This window comes from Mixophyes fleayi, chromosome 6 (genome assembly GCF_038048845.1).
Source record: "Mixophyes fleayi isolate aMixFle1 chromosome 6, aMixFle1.hap1, whole genome shotgun sequence".
Lineage (NCBI taxonomy): Eukaryota > Metazoa > Chordata > Amphibia > Anura > Limnodynastidae > Mixophyes > Mixophyes fleayi.
The window spans coordinates 202,435,557-202,453,675 of record NC_134407.1 but is presented as its reverse complement, the minus strand read 5'-3'; the positions used below and the strand labels follow the sequence as shown (position 1 = coordinate 202,453,675).

The 18,119-nt window shown below is 42.4% G+C and overlaps 1 protein-coding gene across 4 annotated transcripts in view; it reads right to left on the bottom strand.

The window, feature by feature from the left end:
* The window catches only part of RHBDL3 (rhomboid like 3), a 45,189-nt gene extending 28,479 nt beyond the window's left edge, over nt 1–16,710 (bottom strand). Inside the window, exons 1-2 of one of the 4 annotated variants that reach the window (XM_075178086.1) lie at nt 16,297–16,710; nt 15,002–15,025 (exon numbers count right to left, since the gene is read on the bottom strand). In XM_075178086.1, coding sequence (XP_075034187.1) covers nt 15,002–15,025; nt 16,297–16,413 — 141 coding nt within the window. In that variant the 5' untranslated portion in view covers nt 16,414–16,710. The remainder of the gene's footprint in view (nt 1–15,001; nt 15,026–16,296) is intronic. The other 3 variants (XM_075178084.1, XM_075178087.1, XM_075178085.1) reach the window with 3 other exon arrangements.
* Nucleotides 16,711–18,119: the final 1,409 nt, after the last annotated feature.

The following is an 18,119-nucleotide window of genomic DNA, read 5'->3' as shown; positions in this document are numbered from 1 at the left end:
GTCAGTAGGCTATACATTTATTTAGACTAAGAAATGACCCTAAGATTGATCGGGTTAAACGGGCAGCACGGTGGCTTAGTGGTTAGCACTTCTGCCTTACAGGACTGGGGTCATGAGTTCAATTCCCGACCATGGCCTTATCTGTCAGGAGTTTGTATGTTCTCCCCGTGTTTGCATGGGTTTCCTCCGGGTGCTTTGGTTTCCTCCCACACTCCCAAAACATTCTAATAGGTTAATTGTCTGCTATCAAATTGACCCTAGTCTGTCTCTGTCTGTGTGTGTATGTTAGGAAATTTAGACTGTAAGCTCCAATGAGGCAGTGACTGATGTAAGTGAGTTCTCTGTACAGCGCTACGGAATTAGTGGCGCTATATAAATAACTGATGATTGGGACCCTAAAATACATCAATAATTTCATACTTAAATTTAAACTAAAATCACTTTTTAATACATATTTCTTTAGGGAAACACATAGAGTAGGCATTTACAATTAAAAAATTCTAAATATATGTTACTCCTGTGCATGAGACTTTATGAGCTCACTTTAGAGATGGACGAAAGTGCATGTGCACATCATAATTTTGTGCAAGAAATGCCACACTACACATTCACAAATGTCATGTATACATCTCTAGGAACTATGGGCCTGATTCATGTTCGGACATAACTTCAATTGCATGTGTATCTTGGGTGAAATAGTTCTGCGCATTCTCAGAAACGGACCTTGCGCCAATGAACGTAACTGCATGCAATTCATGTCTGAACGCAAATGACACATATGACTCTCTACGACTTGAAGCGCGGATCGGGGGGAGGGAAGGGGCGAAGGGCCGTGGGTCGCGGGGCCAGGATGTTCTGATGCAGATGTGGCCAATACCAGTCCTGGATTTATCTTAAGCACGCTTCGTTTCAGCTGTACCATTTGTACCAGCTACAGGTCAGGTGTAAGAGCCGACTGATGATGATGACTGACATGGCATAGTCTTTGTTTGGGAGAGTACACAAATACGTGCCAGGAGCCAGCATACATGTCTGTGCAACGAAGATAATAAAAACGCACTGTATGTACAGTATGCATTAAGAATATCTTGATTTATGTATTTAATGTAAACAAAGTTTTAATAAAAAAAAAAAAATTCACCACTTTTTTAATTATTATACTGTTTAGAGTTGTTAGTTTATTTTACAATATAACATTTTTGTTTATGTGCTTAAGTGACCTTATATTATACATATGCTTGTGCGTATACCGCAGTCTGTTCTATCTGTTAACATACGGCGCGTCACATTTAGTCAGAGCCGCAGAGTACGGGCAGAACTAAGCTCAAGTTCCCTGATATTTGTTAAACCCCAACTTGCACGCAAGTGTATTTATTCAGACTTGCATTATTTGAGACCTGTAGATTATATTTTAATATGTTATTTGCATATTTATTTAGTATTCATGCAGAATGCTTACATATCCTGTCCCAATTTTTATCATTGTAAATTGCTGAATTATATACTTTTCTTGTTTAAATGCACGACTAAAACAAAAAACAAAAAAAAAAGAGTGAGATGAAAAATGGACGCAATTTCTGTTTTTTTTTTTAAAGTGGATTCAAGTTCTATGTTTCTAGTTGAATCTGGGTGTAAGTACGCTCTGTCTATACACCACTTGCCGTATGCATACAGACACAACACACAGCAGGATACGCACCATGCCTAACATCCCATCAGAATGTACAGTTTAAAAAAATATTATTAGATACATTAACACCTATTAATAATAATAATAATAATAATAATAATCAAACATAACAAAAACTTTTAGTTTTTTTTTTCATTAAATACATGTATCATGATCTGAGTGTCTACTGTACAGCATACATGCCCACTTTTAAGATTTCTCACCCGGCGGGAGATCCGGGGGAGAAGTCATGTGACATGGGGTAGTAGGAGGAGCCCCGCCCCCACTAGGATAAAGCCAAAAATCACGGCATTGAATAGAGGGGGCGGAGTTTAATGACACAATTAAGCCCCGTGTCAAATTTCGGGAGTTTTGCCTACTCTTCCGGGACTCCGTGAGGACTCCCCGAAATTCGGGAGCCTCCCGGGAATTCCGGGAGAGTAGGCAAGTATGCTGTACATAAAATGCATTCTTACATGCTCCATATGTGACCGTCATTGCTATCACTCGGCACTTACACCTGACCTGTAGCTGGTGCAAGTCATACGGCTAAAAACACGTACCCGAGAGATGCCCAGAGCTTGAATCGGACGAATATGCGTGTTCTGGACCTTGGCACGCCCTTACTGTACATTGCCTACTGTGTCTGCCCCTTTCCACCTCCCCCAGTTCCACCCTTGAAAGCAGATGCTGTCGGAAGTGTCGTTTGTGTTCGAAGATGGATTGCATGCAGTTGCGTTCACTGGTGTATAGTGCGTTTCTGAGCATGCGCAAAGTGATTTTAAGCAAAATCCTGCACATATCGGTATTTATGTTGCTTGATTAATCATGCCCCTTATGTGCAAGTTCTCTACTTGCCATGTAAATACTAACTTGTGCGTTGGTTATATCTGTATTTAGAGTTTAGACGCACTTGTGTGATGCAGCTCCAAATGCAGCTGGACATATTTAACTTGCGTCCGGGCATGTTTGCGTAGGGGTACGTTTGCCAACCTAAATCCCCCACTCTCTATCAATTACCAATTAATATCATTGCTCTGGTAGCTCCTCTCTCCATTTTTGATGCCTATGACTGAAAAAACCCAGAACGAAATAGTCTATATTTGGAGAATCTGTGTGTTAGAAATGTAATGCAAGTGCACAGTTATTTCTGTGTTGGATTAGATGGGTGTTGTAACATACTGTTTAAAGAACTAATCTGCATAATATCATATAACAAATTGGATGTAGAAACCTTATTTTCTGTAGGAGGTGAGTCTGTCACCCCACTCTTCCAGCATCAATGTTACATCACTGCATTGTGCTGTTAGAGGACTATGCTCCTTCCACTGTCTAGCTCATTTGTGGCTTCCTGCTCGCTTCCATTCCCCCGTCATCATGACAGTGTCACATGCATGCTTGTCCTCAATAACACAGTCACACAAGTGGAAAGGTCATTTGCATCCCACAAGATCGGTACAACGATTATCTGAAATAATCTGTGCTGCTGTGCACAATTCCAATGATCTCATTGGCTACAGGTTGTACTATCCGCAACAATTTCAAACCAAACTGTGGCCATACAGATGCACAGGATATGAAGAATCATGTGCTCTAACTCTAGTCAAACACACCTGGCATGATATAAGTTTACAGGTCAATACATTCGGCTCCTAAGTGTCTACTTGGTATTCTTGGTACTCACAACTTTCTATTGATCTGGATCAGAGATACAGAACACATTCCAGTACCTAAAATTCAACATAGTATATTATCATGTATAGAAATATAAAATACATATAAGGCATGTTATTGGCTCACAGACTCAAAATCGAGCCCCTAAAATGTTTTATTGGGGGCCTGTAATACCCCGATTCCCACACTGCACCTCACCATATTAACATGCGATTCAGATGTCAATAAACAGCACCAGCGACCTCAGACATCTGCCAGAAAACCACTAAGCGGGATTAGCACGGAGATGTTGTGACAACATTGTCAACCTGATTGACGTCTGTGTACAAATACATGGGGATTAATCCGTGATTCCAGGAGGAAACACTAATTAACATGTCTTCCTGTCAGGCAGCGGATAGTAAACTACTTAGTGATACAGAGAAAATGTTATTAAACCAAAAATATCAAATTTAGCAGAGAACAGACATAGGGCTAGATTTACTAAACTGCGGGTTTGAAAAAGTGGAGATGTTGCCTATAGCAACCAATCAGATTCTAGCTATCATTTTGTAGAATGTACTAAATGAATGACAGAGAGAATCTGATTGGTTGCTATAGGCAACATCTCCACTTTTTCAAACCCATTTAGTAAATTTAGCCCTTAGTCTTCTAAAGATATTCTGCAATGAGCACTCTTACACACACAGCAATTGCCCCTATACTCTGCTTCTTACAGTTTTGCAGCCTACCACACTTGCTGGTAGTATTTTCCAGGAAAGTACTAATTCATAAAATTGCACAGGGATCTTGATCTGATCCACTGGTTAGCTTTGCAGCCTCATAGTGCTGGGGTTCAATTCCAACCAGGACCCTATCGGTGTGTATGTTTGTGTGGGTTTCCTCCGGGTACTCCAGTTTCCTACCACAATCGAACATACTGGTAGATTTATTGGCGAAAAATGGACCCTAGTCTGTGTGTGTCTTGTTCCATTGGCTTACCTCCTAATGTTTGTCTCTCCAGCAGCGGGAAAGCGGTGTGGCCACACCAGGGGACGTGCCTAGTGCTTTTGAAGCGTTAGGCTGCCCTATTCTCTCCACTCCCCCCCCCCCCAACTGTCCCACCGATCGGGACCAAGCTGTCCCGGAAGATCCTTTTCAGTTAAATGTCATTTCTATTGTTATATACTGTTATATGTTGTTATATATATATATATATATATATATATATATATATATATATATATATATATATATATATATATATATAATTCTATTGTTATATACTGTTCTATTCTATAACAAAATGTTTACAGTACAACTTATTCTCTATGTAATTGTCCCTATCTAATTCAATTCTCTATGTGTGGATAATTACACAGTACCACTTCTTCTACCACTTGTTTTGTTCGGTATGCTGTTATGCTGCATAGTATCACTTCCCCTGTTCTATACGCTGGGGTAATTCTAAGTATTCTTGTATTGAATATGGTATATAAGTTCCAATTTCATAAATGCAAGAGTGTATAGTACAAAGGAACTGTCCAGTGTTCATGTTTTGTTGGAGAGTCCACATATAACTGTAACATATAGATAGTATTAGTAGGAATCTATTAATTTTCTACGGATTTCTATAAAAAAAGTAAAGGAAGCATGAATGGGGGTTGTATAGTACAGATTTGGGGACTGTTCAGCAATGCCCACACACTGTGTGACACAAGCTTTGGACAGCGGAAAAGCCTGGAGAAAAGAGAATTTACATAGCGGTGTAGTTCACTCTATCTGTGAGCTCCTCAATGAACCAGATTACAGCATCTTCTGATACGAACCGTCAGAGGAGGTAATGCAGGTACAGAACATACAAAGGAAGCAAATAATGGAAACTCTCCTGGGATATATGTCTCAACAAGCAGAATGTGCCACAGCCCACAGCTCTCCCCATAAATCACAGGCGGGGGCGGCTGGGACGTCAGAGGTGGAGAAAGACGTGGGATGCAGATCAGACTTGCCTCTAACTTCTCTGCTGTGCTCACAAAGCTCTAGTCAATGCACCAGTCGACTATCAAGGTTCCAATTGTCAGCTCTTCAGAAGAGATCATTGTTATCAGTCTATTTAAGGGAAATGCCAGTGCCTGTACCTGTTCAGCCTATCAATCTCACCACATATTCACACATACACCCATATATACATATGTACATTGCATTCAGGTGCAAGATTTGCAACAAAGCACAACATCCAATCAGGCACATGCTTGTTTAATTTGCACTAAATAAAAGACAATTGCTGATTGGTTGCTAGGATTTAGTAAGAATTCCGCACCTAAATGCAATGTTTGTAAATGAGTTATAAGAAATCTGTTCCCTGTCCTCAGTCTTAGCAGCCAGATGACAACCTGAGAGGACAATATATCAATCTGATCTTAATGTGTTTCATCAGCCATTCCCAGCTACCCAGCTGCCGCAATTGGGCCGATCTCTTTCATCCTCCCTCTTTATTCACCAACTTGTCAGTGACCTGGGTTAAAGGTCGTCCATTGTCAGTAGACAAGTAAATCAAATGAGACCAGCGCTGAGGACAGCTCGCTGTGGAACAAGGCTTTCCACAGACAGCAGAATAGATATGTGCTCTGGGAATCCTTCCAGGTATAAAGCTCTCTATTCTTCTCCAAGCTATCATTAACCTTGTATTTATAAGGTTTATTCAATCCACCTGCCCAGACACCCCCCATTTCAAATAGACAAACAAGGAGCCTTACGGTGTGTAAAACGTCATACTTCAGATGGCACTTAGAGCTGGGGCTGTCTGGCAAATGTTAACCCTGAGGGCGAGAATCGTCTCAGTAGCCTATTAGGAACACTCAGCACAAAGTAGCCAGGGGGGTAAAATGCCACCAGCCCAACCAGCCCCTGAGCTAACACAAGACAACAACCCTCTGACCAACAGGGGAACGGGAGATTTGCAGCATGAATGTGCAGCCAAGAAATCTGCAGCAGCTGTGTGACACCATAACGTCAACATGGACCACAATCTCTAAGGAATGTTCTCAGCACCTTGTTGAATACATGCCATGAGGGGCAGAGAGGTTCCTACCCTGTACTAGAAAGGTGCACCTAATAAAGTGGTCACTAGGTATATATATGTACAATACACTACTGGTGGTGTAGAGGCCAATGTAACATTTTTTTATTATTCTACAGACCCCAACTACCATGGATCCAAACAAGGGACGCTGTGTGAAAGGCTTAAACAGTGAAAAGAAAGGGTGTTGTCAATGTAATGACTTGGGTCCAGTGGGTCCCAGCTCCGAGCATAAGCGACGCCATATATTTTTTCATAGCCCAGTATAATCTTCTATAGTATATGTATACAGAGCTACAACAATCACTTGACTGGACATTAATGTCTTGTATCGCATGTAGATGAGCTGATTTTGCACAAATCAGGTTTCATGGCCTAGGAGTATGTTCCAATGACACAATATTTGACCTCTGGCTTTGCTCCACCATTCTGCACAATGTCATTCCGCATTGTGGGGCTCACGTGGAGTCAGACATAACTCCGACACAAAAAACTCTAAACGCGTTTTTCCTTAATGTGAATTTATAGTAAATTGAGACGTATTTCCACTTGCGCACTTCTACAGCGCATGCGCAGGAGTACGGATTACATCTCAGTTTGCAAGCAGTTGGCGATATATATCTCTCCGTTACACCACTCTACGTGTACACTTGCGGAAGAGGGGGAAGGAAAGGGGAGGGCTGGTGCAGCCTGAGTACAGTAAGGGTGTGTTAATACTCCTTACGCGCTATGTAGAGCTGGAAGCATCCACAGATATGCCTCTTGGAGACGTATCTGTTGCGGCTGCCACCCTCCTGGTGCAAGATCCATGTTGACAATGATGATCACAGAACTAGAAATTGCTGCCAGCCTGGTAGTTGCAAAACTGGGGGAACAAAAAGCTTGGGGTCCCTCTGAAAGTTGCAATACCAGAATGAGTCTATGCCAGTCATCCCTGACCTCAGAGCATTGGAAATCCCCTGGTTATAAATATTACAGTGTAATTGCTAAGAGCTCATTAGCGGCGCTAGTCTATCGCTGTCAATTATGTTTTTTTGTTTGCTGTAGACCAGGATTTTTCCATCAAGATTCCAACGGTGCCAGCCCGGGTGAGAAAATAAAGAGGGTGCTTTTTTTTTAATTCAATTAAAGGACAGCGTCTGAGTCTCATTTACATTTTTCTCTGGTTCACTACAGATCCTAACAAGCCCTGGGTACCAGGGCATGCTGCCATTTTGGTTCGCCTAGTGCCAGCATGTCCCTGACACTTGGGTATGCTGGCACTTGTAGCATTACAAGTACCAGCATGCCCAACCACTTAATAGCGGCTTGGGCATGCTGGGATTTGTAGTGCACCACTGACAAAACTATTATTTTTCTTTATTTTGTTATATTATTAACCCAAACCCCCCATTTAAAGGGAGTGGGAATAGCATCTGGTGGGGGAGGATGTGCATTTTTTTTCATTTCCTTACATCAGCTATATTAGCGCTTATTAACCGGCCAGTATATGTTTGAATTGTGGGAAGAATCCACGCCAACATGGGGAAAAACATAAAAGCTTCACAAAAATAAAAATCATGTGCGAAAATGACTGAAAAAGTAGTGGAAACAGCTTCCCATCAAGTGCGGGCGTAATATCTCGTCAGACAAGCTACGCGAGTCCCAGCTGATTTCAAGCCAATGTAAACAGCAACACTGGTGTCAATCAGAACATGAAGAAATCCTGGCCAGACACAGTCAATGCTCCCGCAGGCGGTGCGCACGGGAACATGCTATTTGCGTGAGGAGAACAGCTTGACGCCAGCTGCTGGCATCATTGCTACAAAAACACATGAGCTCATAATTCGTGTTTAGCAGCAGGTCCCGGCTGCAGCACATCGCATCCTTGACAGATACGACATTGAAGACCGACGCACGCTTTCTGTAATTTGCACTCTTATCTTCTATACATGTTCACTTATAAAGCTCAGAGAATAAGATTTGATGTTGTGAATTGCATCTGAAAAGCAGAAAAACAGGAATTGTACTCTGCAGCTGTCAATATTTAAAACCAAGTACATTTGTTTTTAGAATACTTTCCAGTAACTTTAAAACCTGGGACTGTTCCAGAAAATTAAGAACAGTTGGCAACTATGTTTGACATAGAAATTAGCCCAACCCAGGCACGGCCCTTCATTGTAGTAATATGGATCATTGTGGCCAGAATCGTTGGATGCAGTTTGTCATGGAGGTGGTAGTTCCCAGGAAAGAAGAACTTGCCTTGGGTAGCTATCAGAGACACACCAGCCCCGCCAAGCCACTTAGTCCTGATAGGAGTGGTATTGAGGTACCAACTAAGGTCAATGGATTGTTGAAGGTAGGATAGTAATGGACGAAGCCAAAGTCAAGGGATTGGAGAAGGAAGAATCGTGATGTACAGTCATCATCATCATCATAATCTATTTATTTATATAGCACCACTAATTCTGCAGCGCTGTACAGAGAACTCATTCACATCAGTCCCTGCCCCATTGGAGCTTACAATCTAAATCCCCTAACATACACACAGACAGACCAAGAGAAACTAAGGGCAATTTAATAGCAGCCAATTAACCTACTAGTATGTTTTTGGATTGTGGGAGGAAACCGGCGCACTCGGAGGAAACCCATGCAAACACAGGGAGAACATACAAACTCCACACAGATAAGGCCATGGTCGGGAATTGAATTCATGACCTACAGTCAAACAAAATAAGTCTCCTTCAAAGCACAAGCAGAGAAATCCACAAAAAAACTTAGCTCCTGCAAAAGTTTGGTTGAACTCAGGGACTTTATAAAGGTGTGGTGACTAGCTAGATTACTGTTCATAGCAGAGTGTTGACTACAGGAATTGAGAGGTGTTTGTAGCTTTCATTGTGAATTGCTTTCTGACACCTGTCATCTGGAGCTAGTTTTGTGTATCCTCACAGTAATTGCTCTCTGACAGCTGTCATCTGAAGCTAGTGTTGTGTGTGAATCCTCACAGTAATTGTTCTCTGACAGTTGTCAGCTCGAGCTAGTTTTGTGTATCCTCACAGTAATTGTTCTCTGAACGATGTCATCTGGAGCTAGTGTTGTGAATCCTCACAGTAATTGTTCCCTGACAACTGTCATCTGGAGCTAGTGTTATGAATCCTCACAGTAATTGTACTCTGACAGCTGTCATCTGGAGCTAGTGTTGTGAATCCTCACACAGTGATAGCTCTGTATACTGTGTCATTGTGAAATAACAGACATGGGCATAATTATAGCTATAGTAGTCCAGGTGACTGACATGGGGCCAGGCAACATAAGGTGCCTTCTTCCAGGGGAAAACATATGACATAAAGTACAAACAGATTGTAAATTATATGATTTGGAAAATAATGAGGATAAAATGACTGTATGTATAATTCAGTCTAATTTTATAGATTGCACGAAATGCAACTATTACTCTGCCTTGCTGGATATTGAGTGAGGATGTAACAGACATTTTGGAAGGTATGAATTTATTATGTTGTGCAGACCTTCCCCATCACAATCTTGCTATGAGGCCCAAGCATTCCTGGACAACAGAACATTACCCAAATCCCTGGCTGTAGTGATGCAGCAGTAGCTTTGTATACTGTATGATTATGAGGTAAATGATCATTACCCAGAATCGCTGGCTGTAGTGGCAGTTCTGTGTACTGTGTGATTATGAGGAAACCACATTACTGCAGTGATGGGTCTGTGTATTCTATAATTATGAGTATAATTACAGAACATTAGCCAGAATCTCTGGCTGCAGCAATAACTCTGTACACTATGTGATTATGAGGTATGAGAAGTGAACATTAGCCAGAATCTGTGATTGCAGTGCTAGCTCTGTATAATGTATGATCATGGAGGTAACAGACCATTACCCAGAATCTTTGGCTGCAGCGCTAACGCCATATACTGTGTGGTTATGAGGTAACACAATATCACCCAGAATCCCCGGCTGCAGCAGTAGTTCTGTATACTGTGTGATTACGAGGTAACAGCATTGACCAGAATCTCTGGCTGCAGTGGCAGCTTTGTATCCTGTACGATTATGATGTAAAAGGATCATTACCCACAATCCCTGGCTGTAGTGGGTATGCGGATTATAAATTACAGTCAAAGATGATGTCTCATAAAAGGATAACACTCTACTGTGCATGTCTCTATTATGTACATCAGCCACAACATTAAAACCACTGACAAGTGAAGTGAATAACATTGATCATCTCGTTACAGTGACACCTGTCAAGAGGAATATATTAGGCAGCAAGCAAATAGTCACTTCTTGAAGTTGATATGATGAAAGCATGAAAAATGGGCATGTGAATGGATCTGAGCAAATTTGACAAGCGCCAAATTGTGATGGCTAGATGACTGGGTCAGGGCATCTCCAGGTCTTGTGGGTTGTTGAGTGAACCAGCAACAGGGTCAGGCTCATTAATGTGTGTGGGGAGCGAAGGCTAGCTAGTCTGGTCCAGTCCCACAGAAGAGCTGCTGTAGCACAAATTGGCAAAAAGTTAATGCTGGCTATGATAGAAAGGGGGCTGTGTAGCCGCAGACCGGTCAGAGTGCCCGTGCTGACCCCTGTCCACCGCCGAAAAGTGCCTACAATGGGCACATGAGCGTCAGAACTGGACCATGGAGCAATGGAAGAAGGTGGCCTGGTCTGATGTATCACTTTTTCTTTTACGTCATGTGGATGACCGGGTGCATGTGTATCGTTTACCTGGGGAAGAGATGGCAACAGGATGCACTATGGGAAGAAGGCCAGCAGGTGGAGGCAGTGTGATGCTCTGGGCAATGTTCTGTTGGGTAACCTTGGGTCCTGGCATTCAGGTGGATGTTACTTTGACATGTACCAACTACCAAAACATTGTTGCAGACCAAGCAACGATGTTCGCTGATGGCAGGATAATGCACCCTGCCACACTGCAACAATTGTTCAGGAATGGTCTAAGGTACATGACAAAGACTTCAAGGTGTTGACTTGGCCTCCAAATTCCCCTGATTTCAATCTGAGGGATGTGACGTAAAACAAGTTCGAGCCATGGAGGCCCCACCTCACAACTGACAAGAGTTAAAGGAGCTGCTGCTAACGTCTTGGTGCCAGATAGCACAGAGCACCTTCAGAGGTCTTGTGGAGTCCATGCCTTGACGGGTTAGAGTTGGGGACCTACACAACATTAGTTAGGCAGGTGGTTTTATTGTTGTGGCTGATCGGTGTATATGTGGATTAATATAGAACTCAGTGAGAAGTGATGTGTGAGTGTGATATGTTCGCATATAGAATTATGCTGAATTATATCTCATTAAAAGAGTGTTGATTGAATGGGGCTGAAGGTGACGCCATTGTCTGGGGGTGTTTAGACTCCGGGTGCCATATGTCAGCATCGCTCATGCTGGCAGTCAGCACTGAAATGTACACAGCCCGCAAGACAATGAAGAAGATTGTACTAAGATAGCGAGCGAGGTCTTGTAAACTGCTCCACACTGCAGACAATTGCTGACATTCCTCTGATTGTTGGAATGGGATTACTGACATACCAGCCACCCAGGCTGAGCGTGTCAACAATAAGACAATGTGTTTTGTGCCACCAAGTAGTGGGATGAGAGGGGCAGGCATACAATCGGTCCTGGTTATAGAAATAGTAACATATATATACACACTATACAGTGTTATCCTTCTTAAAAACATAACCTCTGCAATTTATAATTCAGAAACTCATATTAGCAGACGCTTACTGTGCATCGTATGTCTGTACAGGCTTTACCGTACCTCCCAAATGTACCAGTTAAGACGGGATGGTCCCAATTTGAAGGGATATTCCAGACAGTCCAGACTTTTATATCCCGAATACTGGGACTCTAGGCAGGGGAGGGCTGGTAAATTTTAGCCCGGGGGGGTCAAAACTCGACACAGCAGCCTATTAAGAACATTTTAAAAGAAAAAAATGCAAGTGGCCCAGTGACCCAGCCCAAGGTAGCTCACTATGGGACCAGCCCATGGGCAGATGCCCTTCTACCCTCAGCCTGCCCCTTATTGTAGGGAGGTGTAAATCGCTCACCACCATTCTACCACTGGTGGTGGTGGTCCAACATGTCTGTCCCCGGGAGCGGGATAAGGGGCATGGTCACATCAGTGGGGGAGTGGTCAAAACTCAGTGGGGGCATGGCCACATCAAGCCAGGGGCACGATCATGCCTCCCAGAGGGCTGCAAAGATCTAGGTTTCCCATTACATACCTCCTGTTCCCCAACATTCTGTGGGACAAACACATCCATGGGCAGGACAATGCCCTAAAATCGGGACTGTCTTGCTGAAATCGGTACAGTTGGGAGGTATAGTTAAGAGGAAGCGGAGAGGAGTTGCCTACTGCTTCTAAAGCAGTAGTCACAACAAAATGTCATTCCGCTTTGTGGGGGTCTGTACCCACTGTACTGATGAACACTGTAAAACACTTGGGAGGTGTGGAACTTTCTAATCCAGGCATGGAAAATAGCTGAACACAAACAAAAGAGAATGAAAACGATATATGGAATGATAAAATTGAATTATATCAGCACAGGGGGTGAATTGTCTGGCAGGATAAACTCGTGACAGGGGTTCAGTCTATTTAGCCAGACAGCTCCTGCTCTACAAAGGAGTAACTTCCTTTGACAAATACATTACACTAGCAAAACGATAACCACATACATAAGAATTACTTAACCATGTATGTGTGCGGTTCCTGCTGCCTCACATAGGGCCTAATGTAACAGATTCTACCAAAAATATATTACAATTTAAAAATTGTGCCCTCCACAAAAGCATAACTAGTCCTAGTGCTGCCAACCTAGGCTGGTACTGCAGTGTGTCACCTGTGGTGCTTTATTTTACTAAGACGTGTTTCTGTACTTCAAGGTGCCAGAGGTGCCATCCTGGAATGAGGGATGTGTAGGGAAGTATTTAGTTCAATTACATTATTTTTTCAAAGAGTGTGTGCGTATTATTATTTATATTTTCCCCTGGTGCACTACAGTTCCCAGCGGGCCCTGGATGCCAGGGCAAGTTGGCCCATGTGGCTCACCAAGTGCCTTCTTGCCCTGGCAGCCGTGGGTATGCTAACAGGTGCTACAAGAGTCAGCATGCCCGACCATTTTATGGTGGCCTGGGCATTCTCAGATCTTTAGTGCACCACAGGCAAAATGCTTAATTTAATCTATTTTATACAATATGAATCCACACCTCCAGCCCTAGTGGTATATTAACTAAACTGCGGGTTTGAAAAAGTGGAGATGTTGCCTATAGCAACCAATCAGATTCTAGCTGTCATTTATTTAGTGCATTCTACAAAATGCTAACCAGAATCTGATTGGTTGCTATAGGCAACATCTCCTTTCAAACCCACAGTTTAGTAAATATACCCCCTAGTGCCATTCAGTAGGTTATTCTTAGTAACAGCACATTCTGGGCCTGATTCACGTTAGGCGTGTCGTATTTTGCGTGAAATAGTTCTGCGCATGGTGTGAAAGGAACCTTACGCCAATGAATACAAGTGCATGCAATTCACGTCTGAACGCAAATAACACGTACAGCTGCCTACGAGTTGGAGGGCGGAACAGGGGTGGTAAGCAGCGGATGAGCACAGGCAATGTACAGTAAGGGTGTGCCAACGCAGATGCAGCCAATTCATGTCCTGGGTTTCTCTTAAGTACGCCTGGTTTCAGCCATATCACTTGCACCCACAACAACGCAGGTGTAAGTGCCGACTGATAGTGATGGCTGACACGGCATAGTCTTTGTATTATAAACTACACGTGTGCGTGCCACTAGATAGTACAGAACATGTGTATGCAAGGAAGACCTACTATATCAACGCATTGTATGTACAGTACACATCTCAATTTATGTATTTAATGTAAAAAATATATATAATTTTTTCATAATACATATTTTTATTAATGCTTAAACTGTTGCTTATTTATTTTATAATTATCATTTTTTAAGTGTTCTGATGTGACTTTGTAGTGAACAGACGATTGTGTGTACAGAGTACCCTGTTCTGTCTTTCTACATACGGCAAGAGCGATAGGTGATAACTCTACCTGCTAAGCCCCGCTAAACAATTACACACACATATATATAGAATATATATATATATATATATATATATATATATATATATATATATATCTATATATATATATATATATATATATATACCTGTAATAATCTACATCTCATTCTCACTCACTCACACATCTCAGTCATTGACGAGTTGTGGTCATGCAGCAGCTCGCCTTCATATTTTACACCATGTCCCAGGTAACCCCTCACGTTGCTCCATACTGAGCCCCACATTACAACCACAGACTCTCAAGCTTTACCAGCAGCGGATCCCACATACGGTGCCACCTTTACACTCCCGTCACCTCGCTGTTTGATGCACGTGTGTGTAAATGCATTGCCTGTTGTGATAATTGTGCCTCTACCTCCTCCTCTGGGAGTCTGCTCCATGTATCAACTGCAATGCCTTATATATAGTCAGTGTAAGGGAAGGGACAGTGATATTATAGCACAATGACATCACCACAACACAGAACACAGAGTGTGCTTACCTGGATAAAGAGATCTTTCCAGTGCTGAGTGGGAGGGAAGGGGGGGGGGGGAAAGAGAGGGGAGAAAGGGAGAGATTTAACCACAATTAACCCCTTCCACTAGAAACCAATGTGACCCTGCCTCTGTGCCAAGGAGGTGCACCAATACTGAATGAGATACTGTCTGGTCTAGAACTGGTGATATCAGCGCCTCTAGGACAAGTAGATAGTGCCTATCACATGCAGTTTGAACCACTATGACAATATGTAAATACTGAGCTAGGTTTTCACTCCCAGTCCCACCATAATACATTCCTAACTGTACATACCATCAAATTGTACTTAAAAAGCAGCTTTTAAAATGACCTCTGAACCCGATAAGAGCTTTTGCCATCTGTTCACGTCTCCTTTTTAGTTTATTCTCTGTTAGTGAAGTGAGAAATCACAGAGAGACGTGAAGCTCAGGTAATTTGTCACCATAATAATAAATTATAGCTACAGGCTGTAAAGACATCAAGATATATTCTGGCGTAACAACTCAGGGACAAAACACTGGTCCGAGGATGGAGGAAAATTCTCTCTCTTCTCTGCTCTTCTAACTACTTTTCTGCATTGATTACTGTGGAGTTTTGTTGCCTGTATTTAAAACAGGACAGTGATGTGCCCGTGAGCCTCCGAAAACCTGACTCTCTGGGAAGGAAGCATGCAGCGCTCACAGCGTATTCAGTAATAAATATGTACTGTGACCCCTGCTTATCATAATGTCTGATCATCAAATACAAGTCCTAAGAATAATTGACCCTAGTCTGTGTCTGTGCGTGTATTAGGGAATTTAGACTGTAAGCTCCTATGGGGCAGGGACTGATATGAGTGAGATCTCTGTACAGCGCTGCGGAATTAGTGGCCCTATATAAATAAATGGTGATGATGATAGTGTTAAGGCTTGTCAGTTCTGCAACAGTAGTGGGCACCAGTACCACATATAGCTGTACTTGCTACAAGCTCAGCAAAGTGTCTACTCAGTAACTCTCTAAACTAACGTCTACAATACTAACTAATAATCTGAATACAACATTGCTCTATCCTCTGTTGATTTTTATCTACTGTTACTCTCTGATGTGCCTATTGGGGTCGTAGCAAATACCTGTGGGCTAATTATAAGGACCAGCAATACTACCATAGTGTGTGTGTGTGTGGGGGGGGGGGGGAGTTACCCATAGGAGTTAATTAGGTAATTCCCACCCCACCAGCTTAGCTAAACTTAGCTCTTAAATAGGTATATCCGATTAGAGGGGGAAAAAAATAATCATATTTACATCTTCAGCGGCCATAGGTAAGACGTCCACAGATTCCAGAACTTCAATCTGCTCCGCCTGGGAACTGCCGGCCACTGCCGGGGAACAGCTGGGTGCCCTGTCCTTCTGCTCGACCATTCTGTCATTCAAGAGACAACTTTCATGCCTGGCAAAGTTTCAGCTACTGGGCAAGAAGGTGTCCCCCCCCTTATGCCAGAGTGAGCCAGCCATCCGTGTGAAGGGGAGAGGAGAGAGAGCAGCATGTGAGAGCTGGGAGAGGAGATCCATCCATCTGCACCACTCCAAACCTCCACTGTGTGCCCTTGCAGATCTGCCAGGCTGAATGATACGAGTCCCACACTGACATCACGTCTCCTCCACAGAATCCGGCAGCTCCACAGAGAACGCACCCTCGCAGGCAGCCTGAAGAATTGCAAATTACAGGACAAGTGTGGGGGGGGGGGACAAACATTTAATCCACCCACAATAACACAATTCCAGGGTGAGAATTGCCTCACACCACACACTGCTCTGCATGTTGTTTTCATTGTAGGGACATTTAATCTATGTGCATTTTATTAAATTTGTTTTTGCAAAAGACACACACAAACAACCACCAAGACACTGACAATATAGGAAAGAAGCAGAAAAGACAACAGGAGTACTAAAATCTGAGAGAATCCACATTCTATTAAAATAGAAGACTTCACACTGAATTATTCCCTTTCACCCACAGACTATGTTTATAGTTACTGTGTAAGTTTGTGCAGTGGAGAATATAAATAAAAGTCATGTTCGATAATAGTTACAACTAACGTGTATCTTTAAAGTAATTTATTCCATTCCTGTTTTCTATGAGTGTGTTTTGTGTCCCAGTGGTAAATGCTGACAGCTGACGTAGATAGCACTTTACCAAAAACTCTAATTCCCCCCCCTGGAGGGTAACATTGGCTGACCAGCATCTGGTATGTCAGACCTGTACATTAGATGACACAAAACACCAACCAGCTCAAACATAAACAGATTAAACAGCAGCTGTTGAGATTCCAATTGGATAGGGGTGAGTAGGTGGGCGTGGTTTATACACAGCCCCTCCCACTGATGTTCTATTGGAGATCTGGCATTCCCTGTAGTGTGTAACTGGAGATAATGATGACTTGTAATTAGAGCTGAAGAAACAACAATACCATTTAGAAAAACAAGTCACACTGGTATTAGTAACAATGTGATCATACATATGATTATTTATTTCCTCTATAATACACTGGACTGCTTGGTTATAGTGTTGTGTGTGATTTAATGGCAGATATACCCCAATATTTCAAATCATACCCCAACAAAGCCACATAGAAAAACATGCACTTTTCTTGTGTTATCAGACATATGGGTGTAGGTTTTATTTTTTAAGCTAACGGACAGTCACTAAAAATTAACTTATAGTTTCGGTCATTAAAAGTAAAAAAACAAGTCAGTAAAAAACTGATATCTCTACTACCAAGGCTGTATAACAGCCATAGAATGAGGACTGTGAACACCTAATTTACAGTCCCCGAAGCCTTTCCCTGCTAAGGCTGCTGCAACTTTAATGTTTGCAACAAATATTGTTAATGTGTCAGTAAAATACATGTATCAGTAAAGGTTTATAAAATGTAAAAAAAAAATTGCAAAAAAACATTTGCAGTGGTTTTGTACTGTGGACACACATCTTAACATACTTCAAATATAAAGGTATAAAATACAGCTAAAAACAGCATAAAACACTAACGCATCATAGGAGAGAGAGAGAGAGAAAGAGAGGGATGGAGAGAGAGAGGGATGGAGAGAGATGGAGAGAGGGGAGGAGA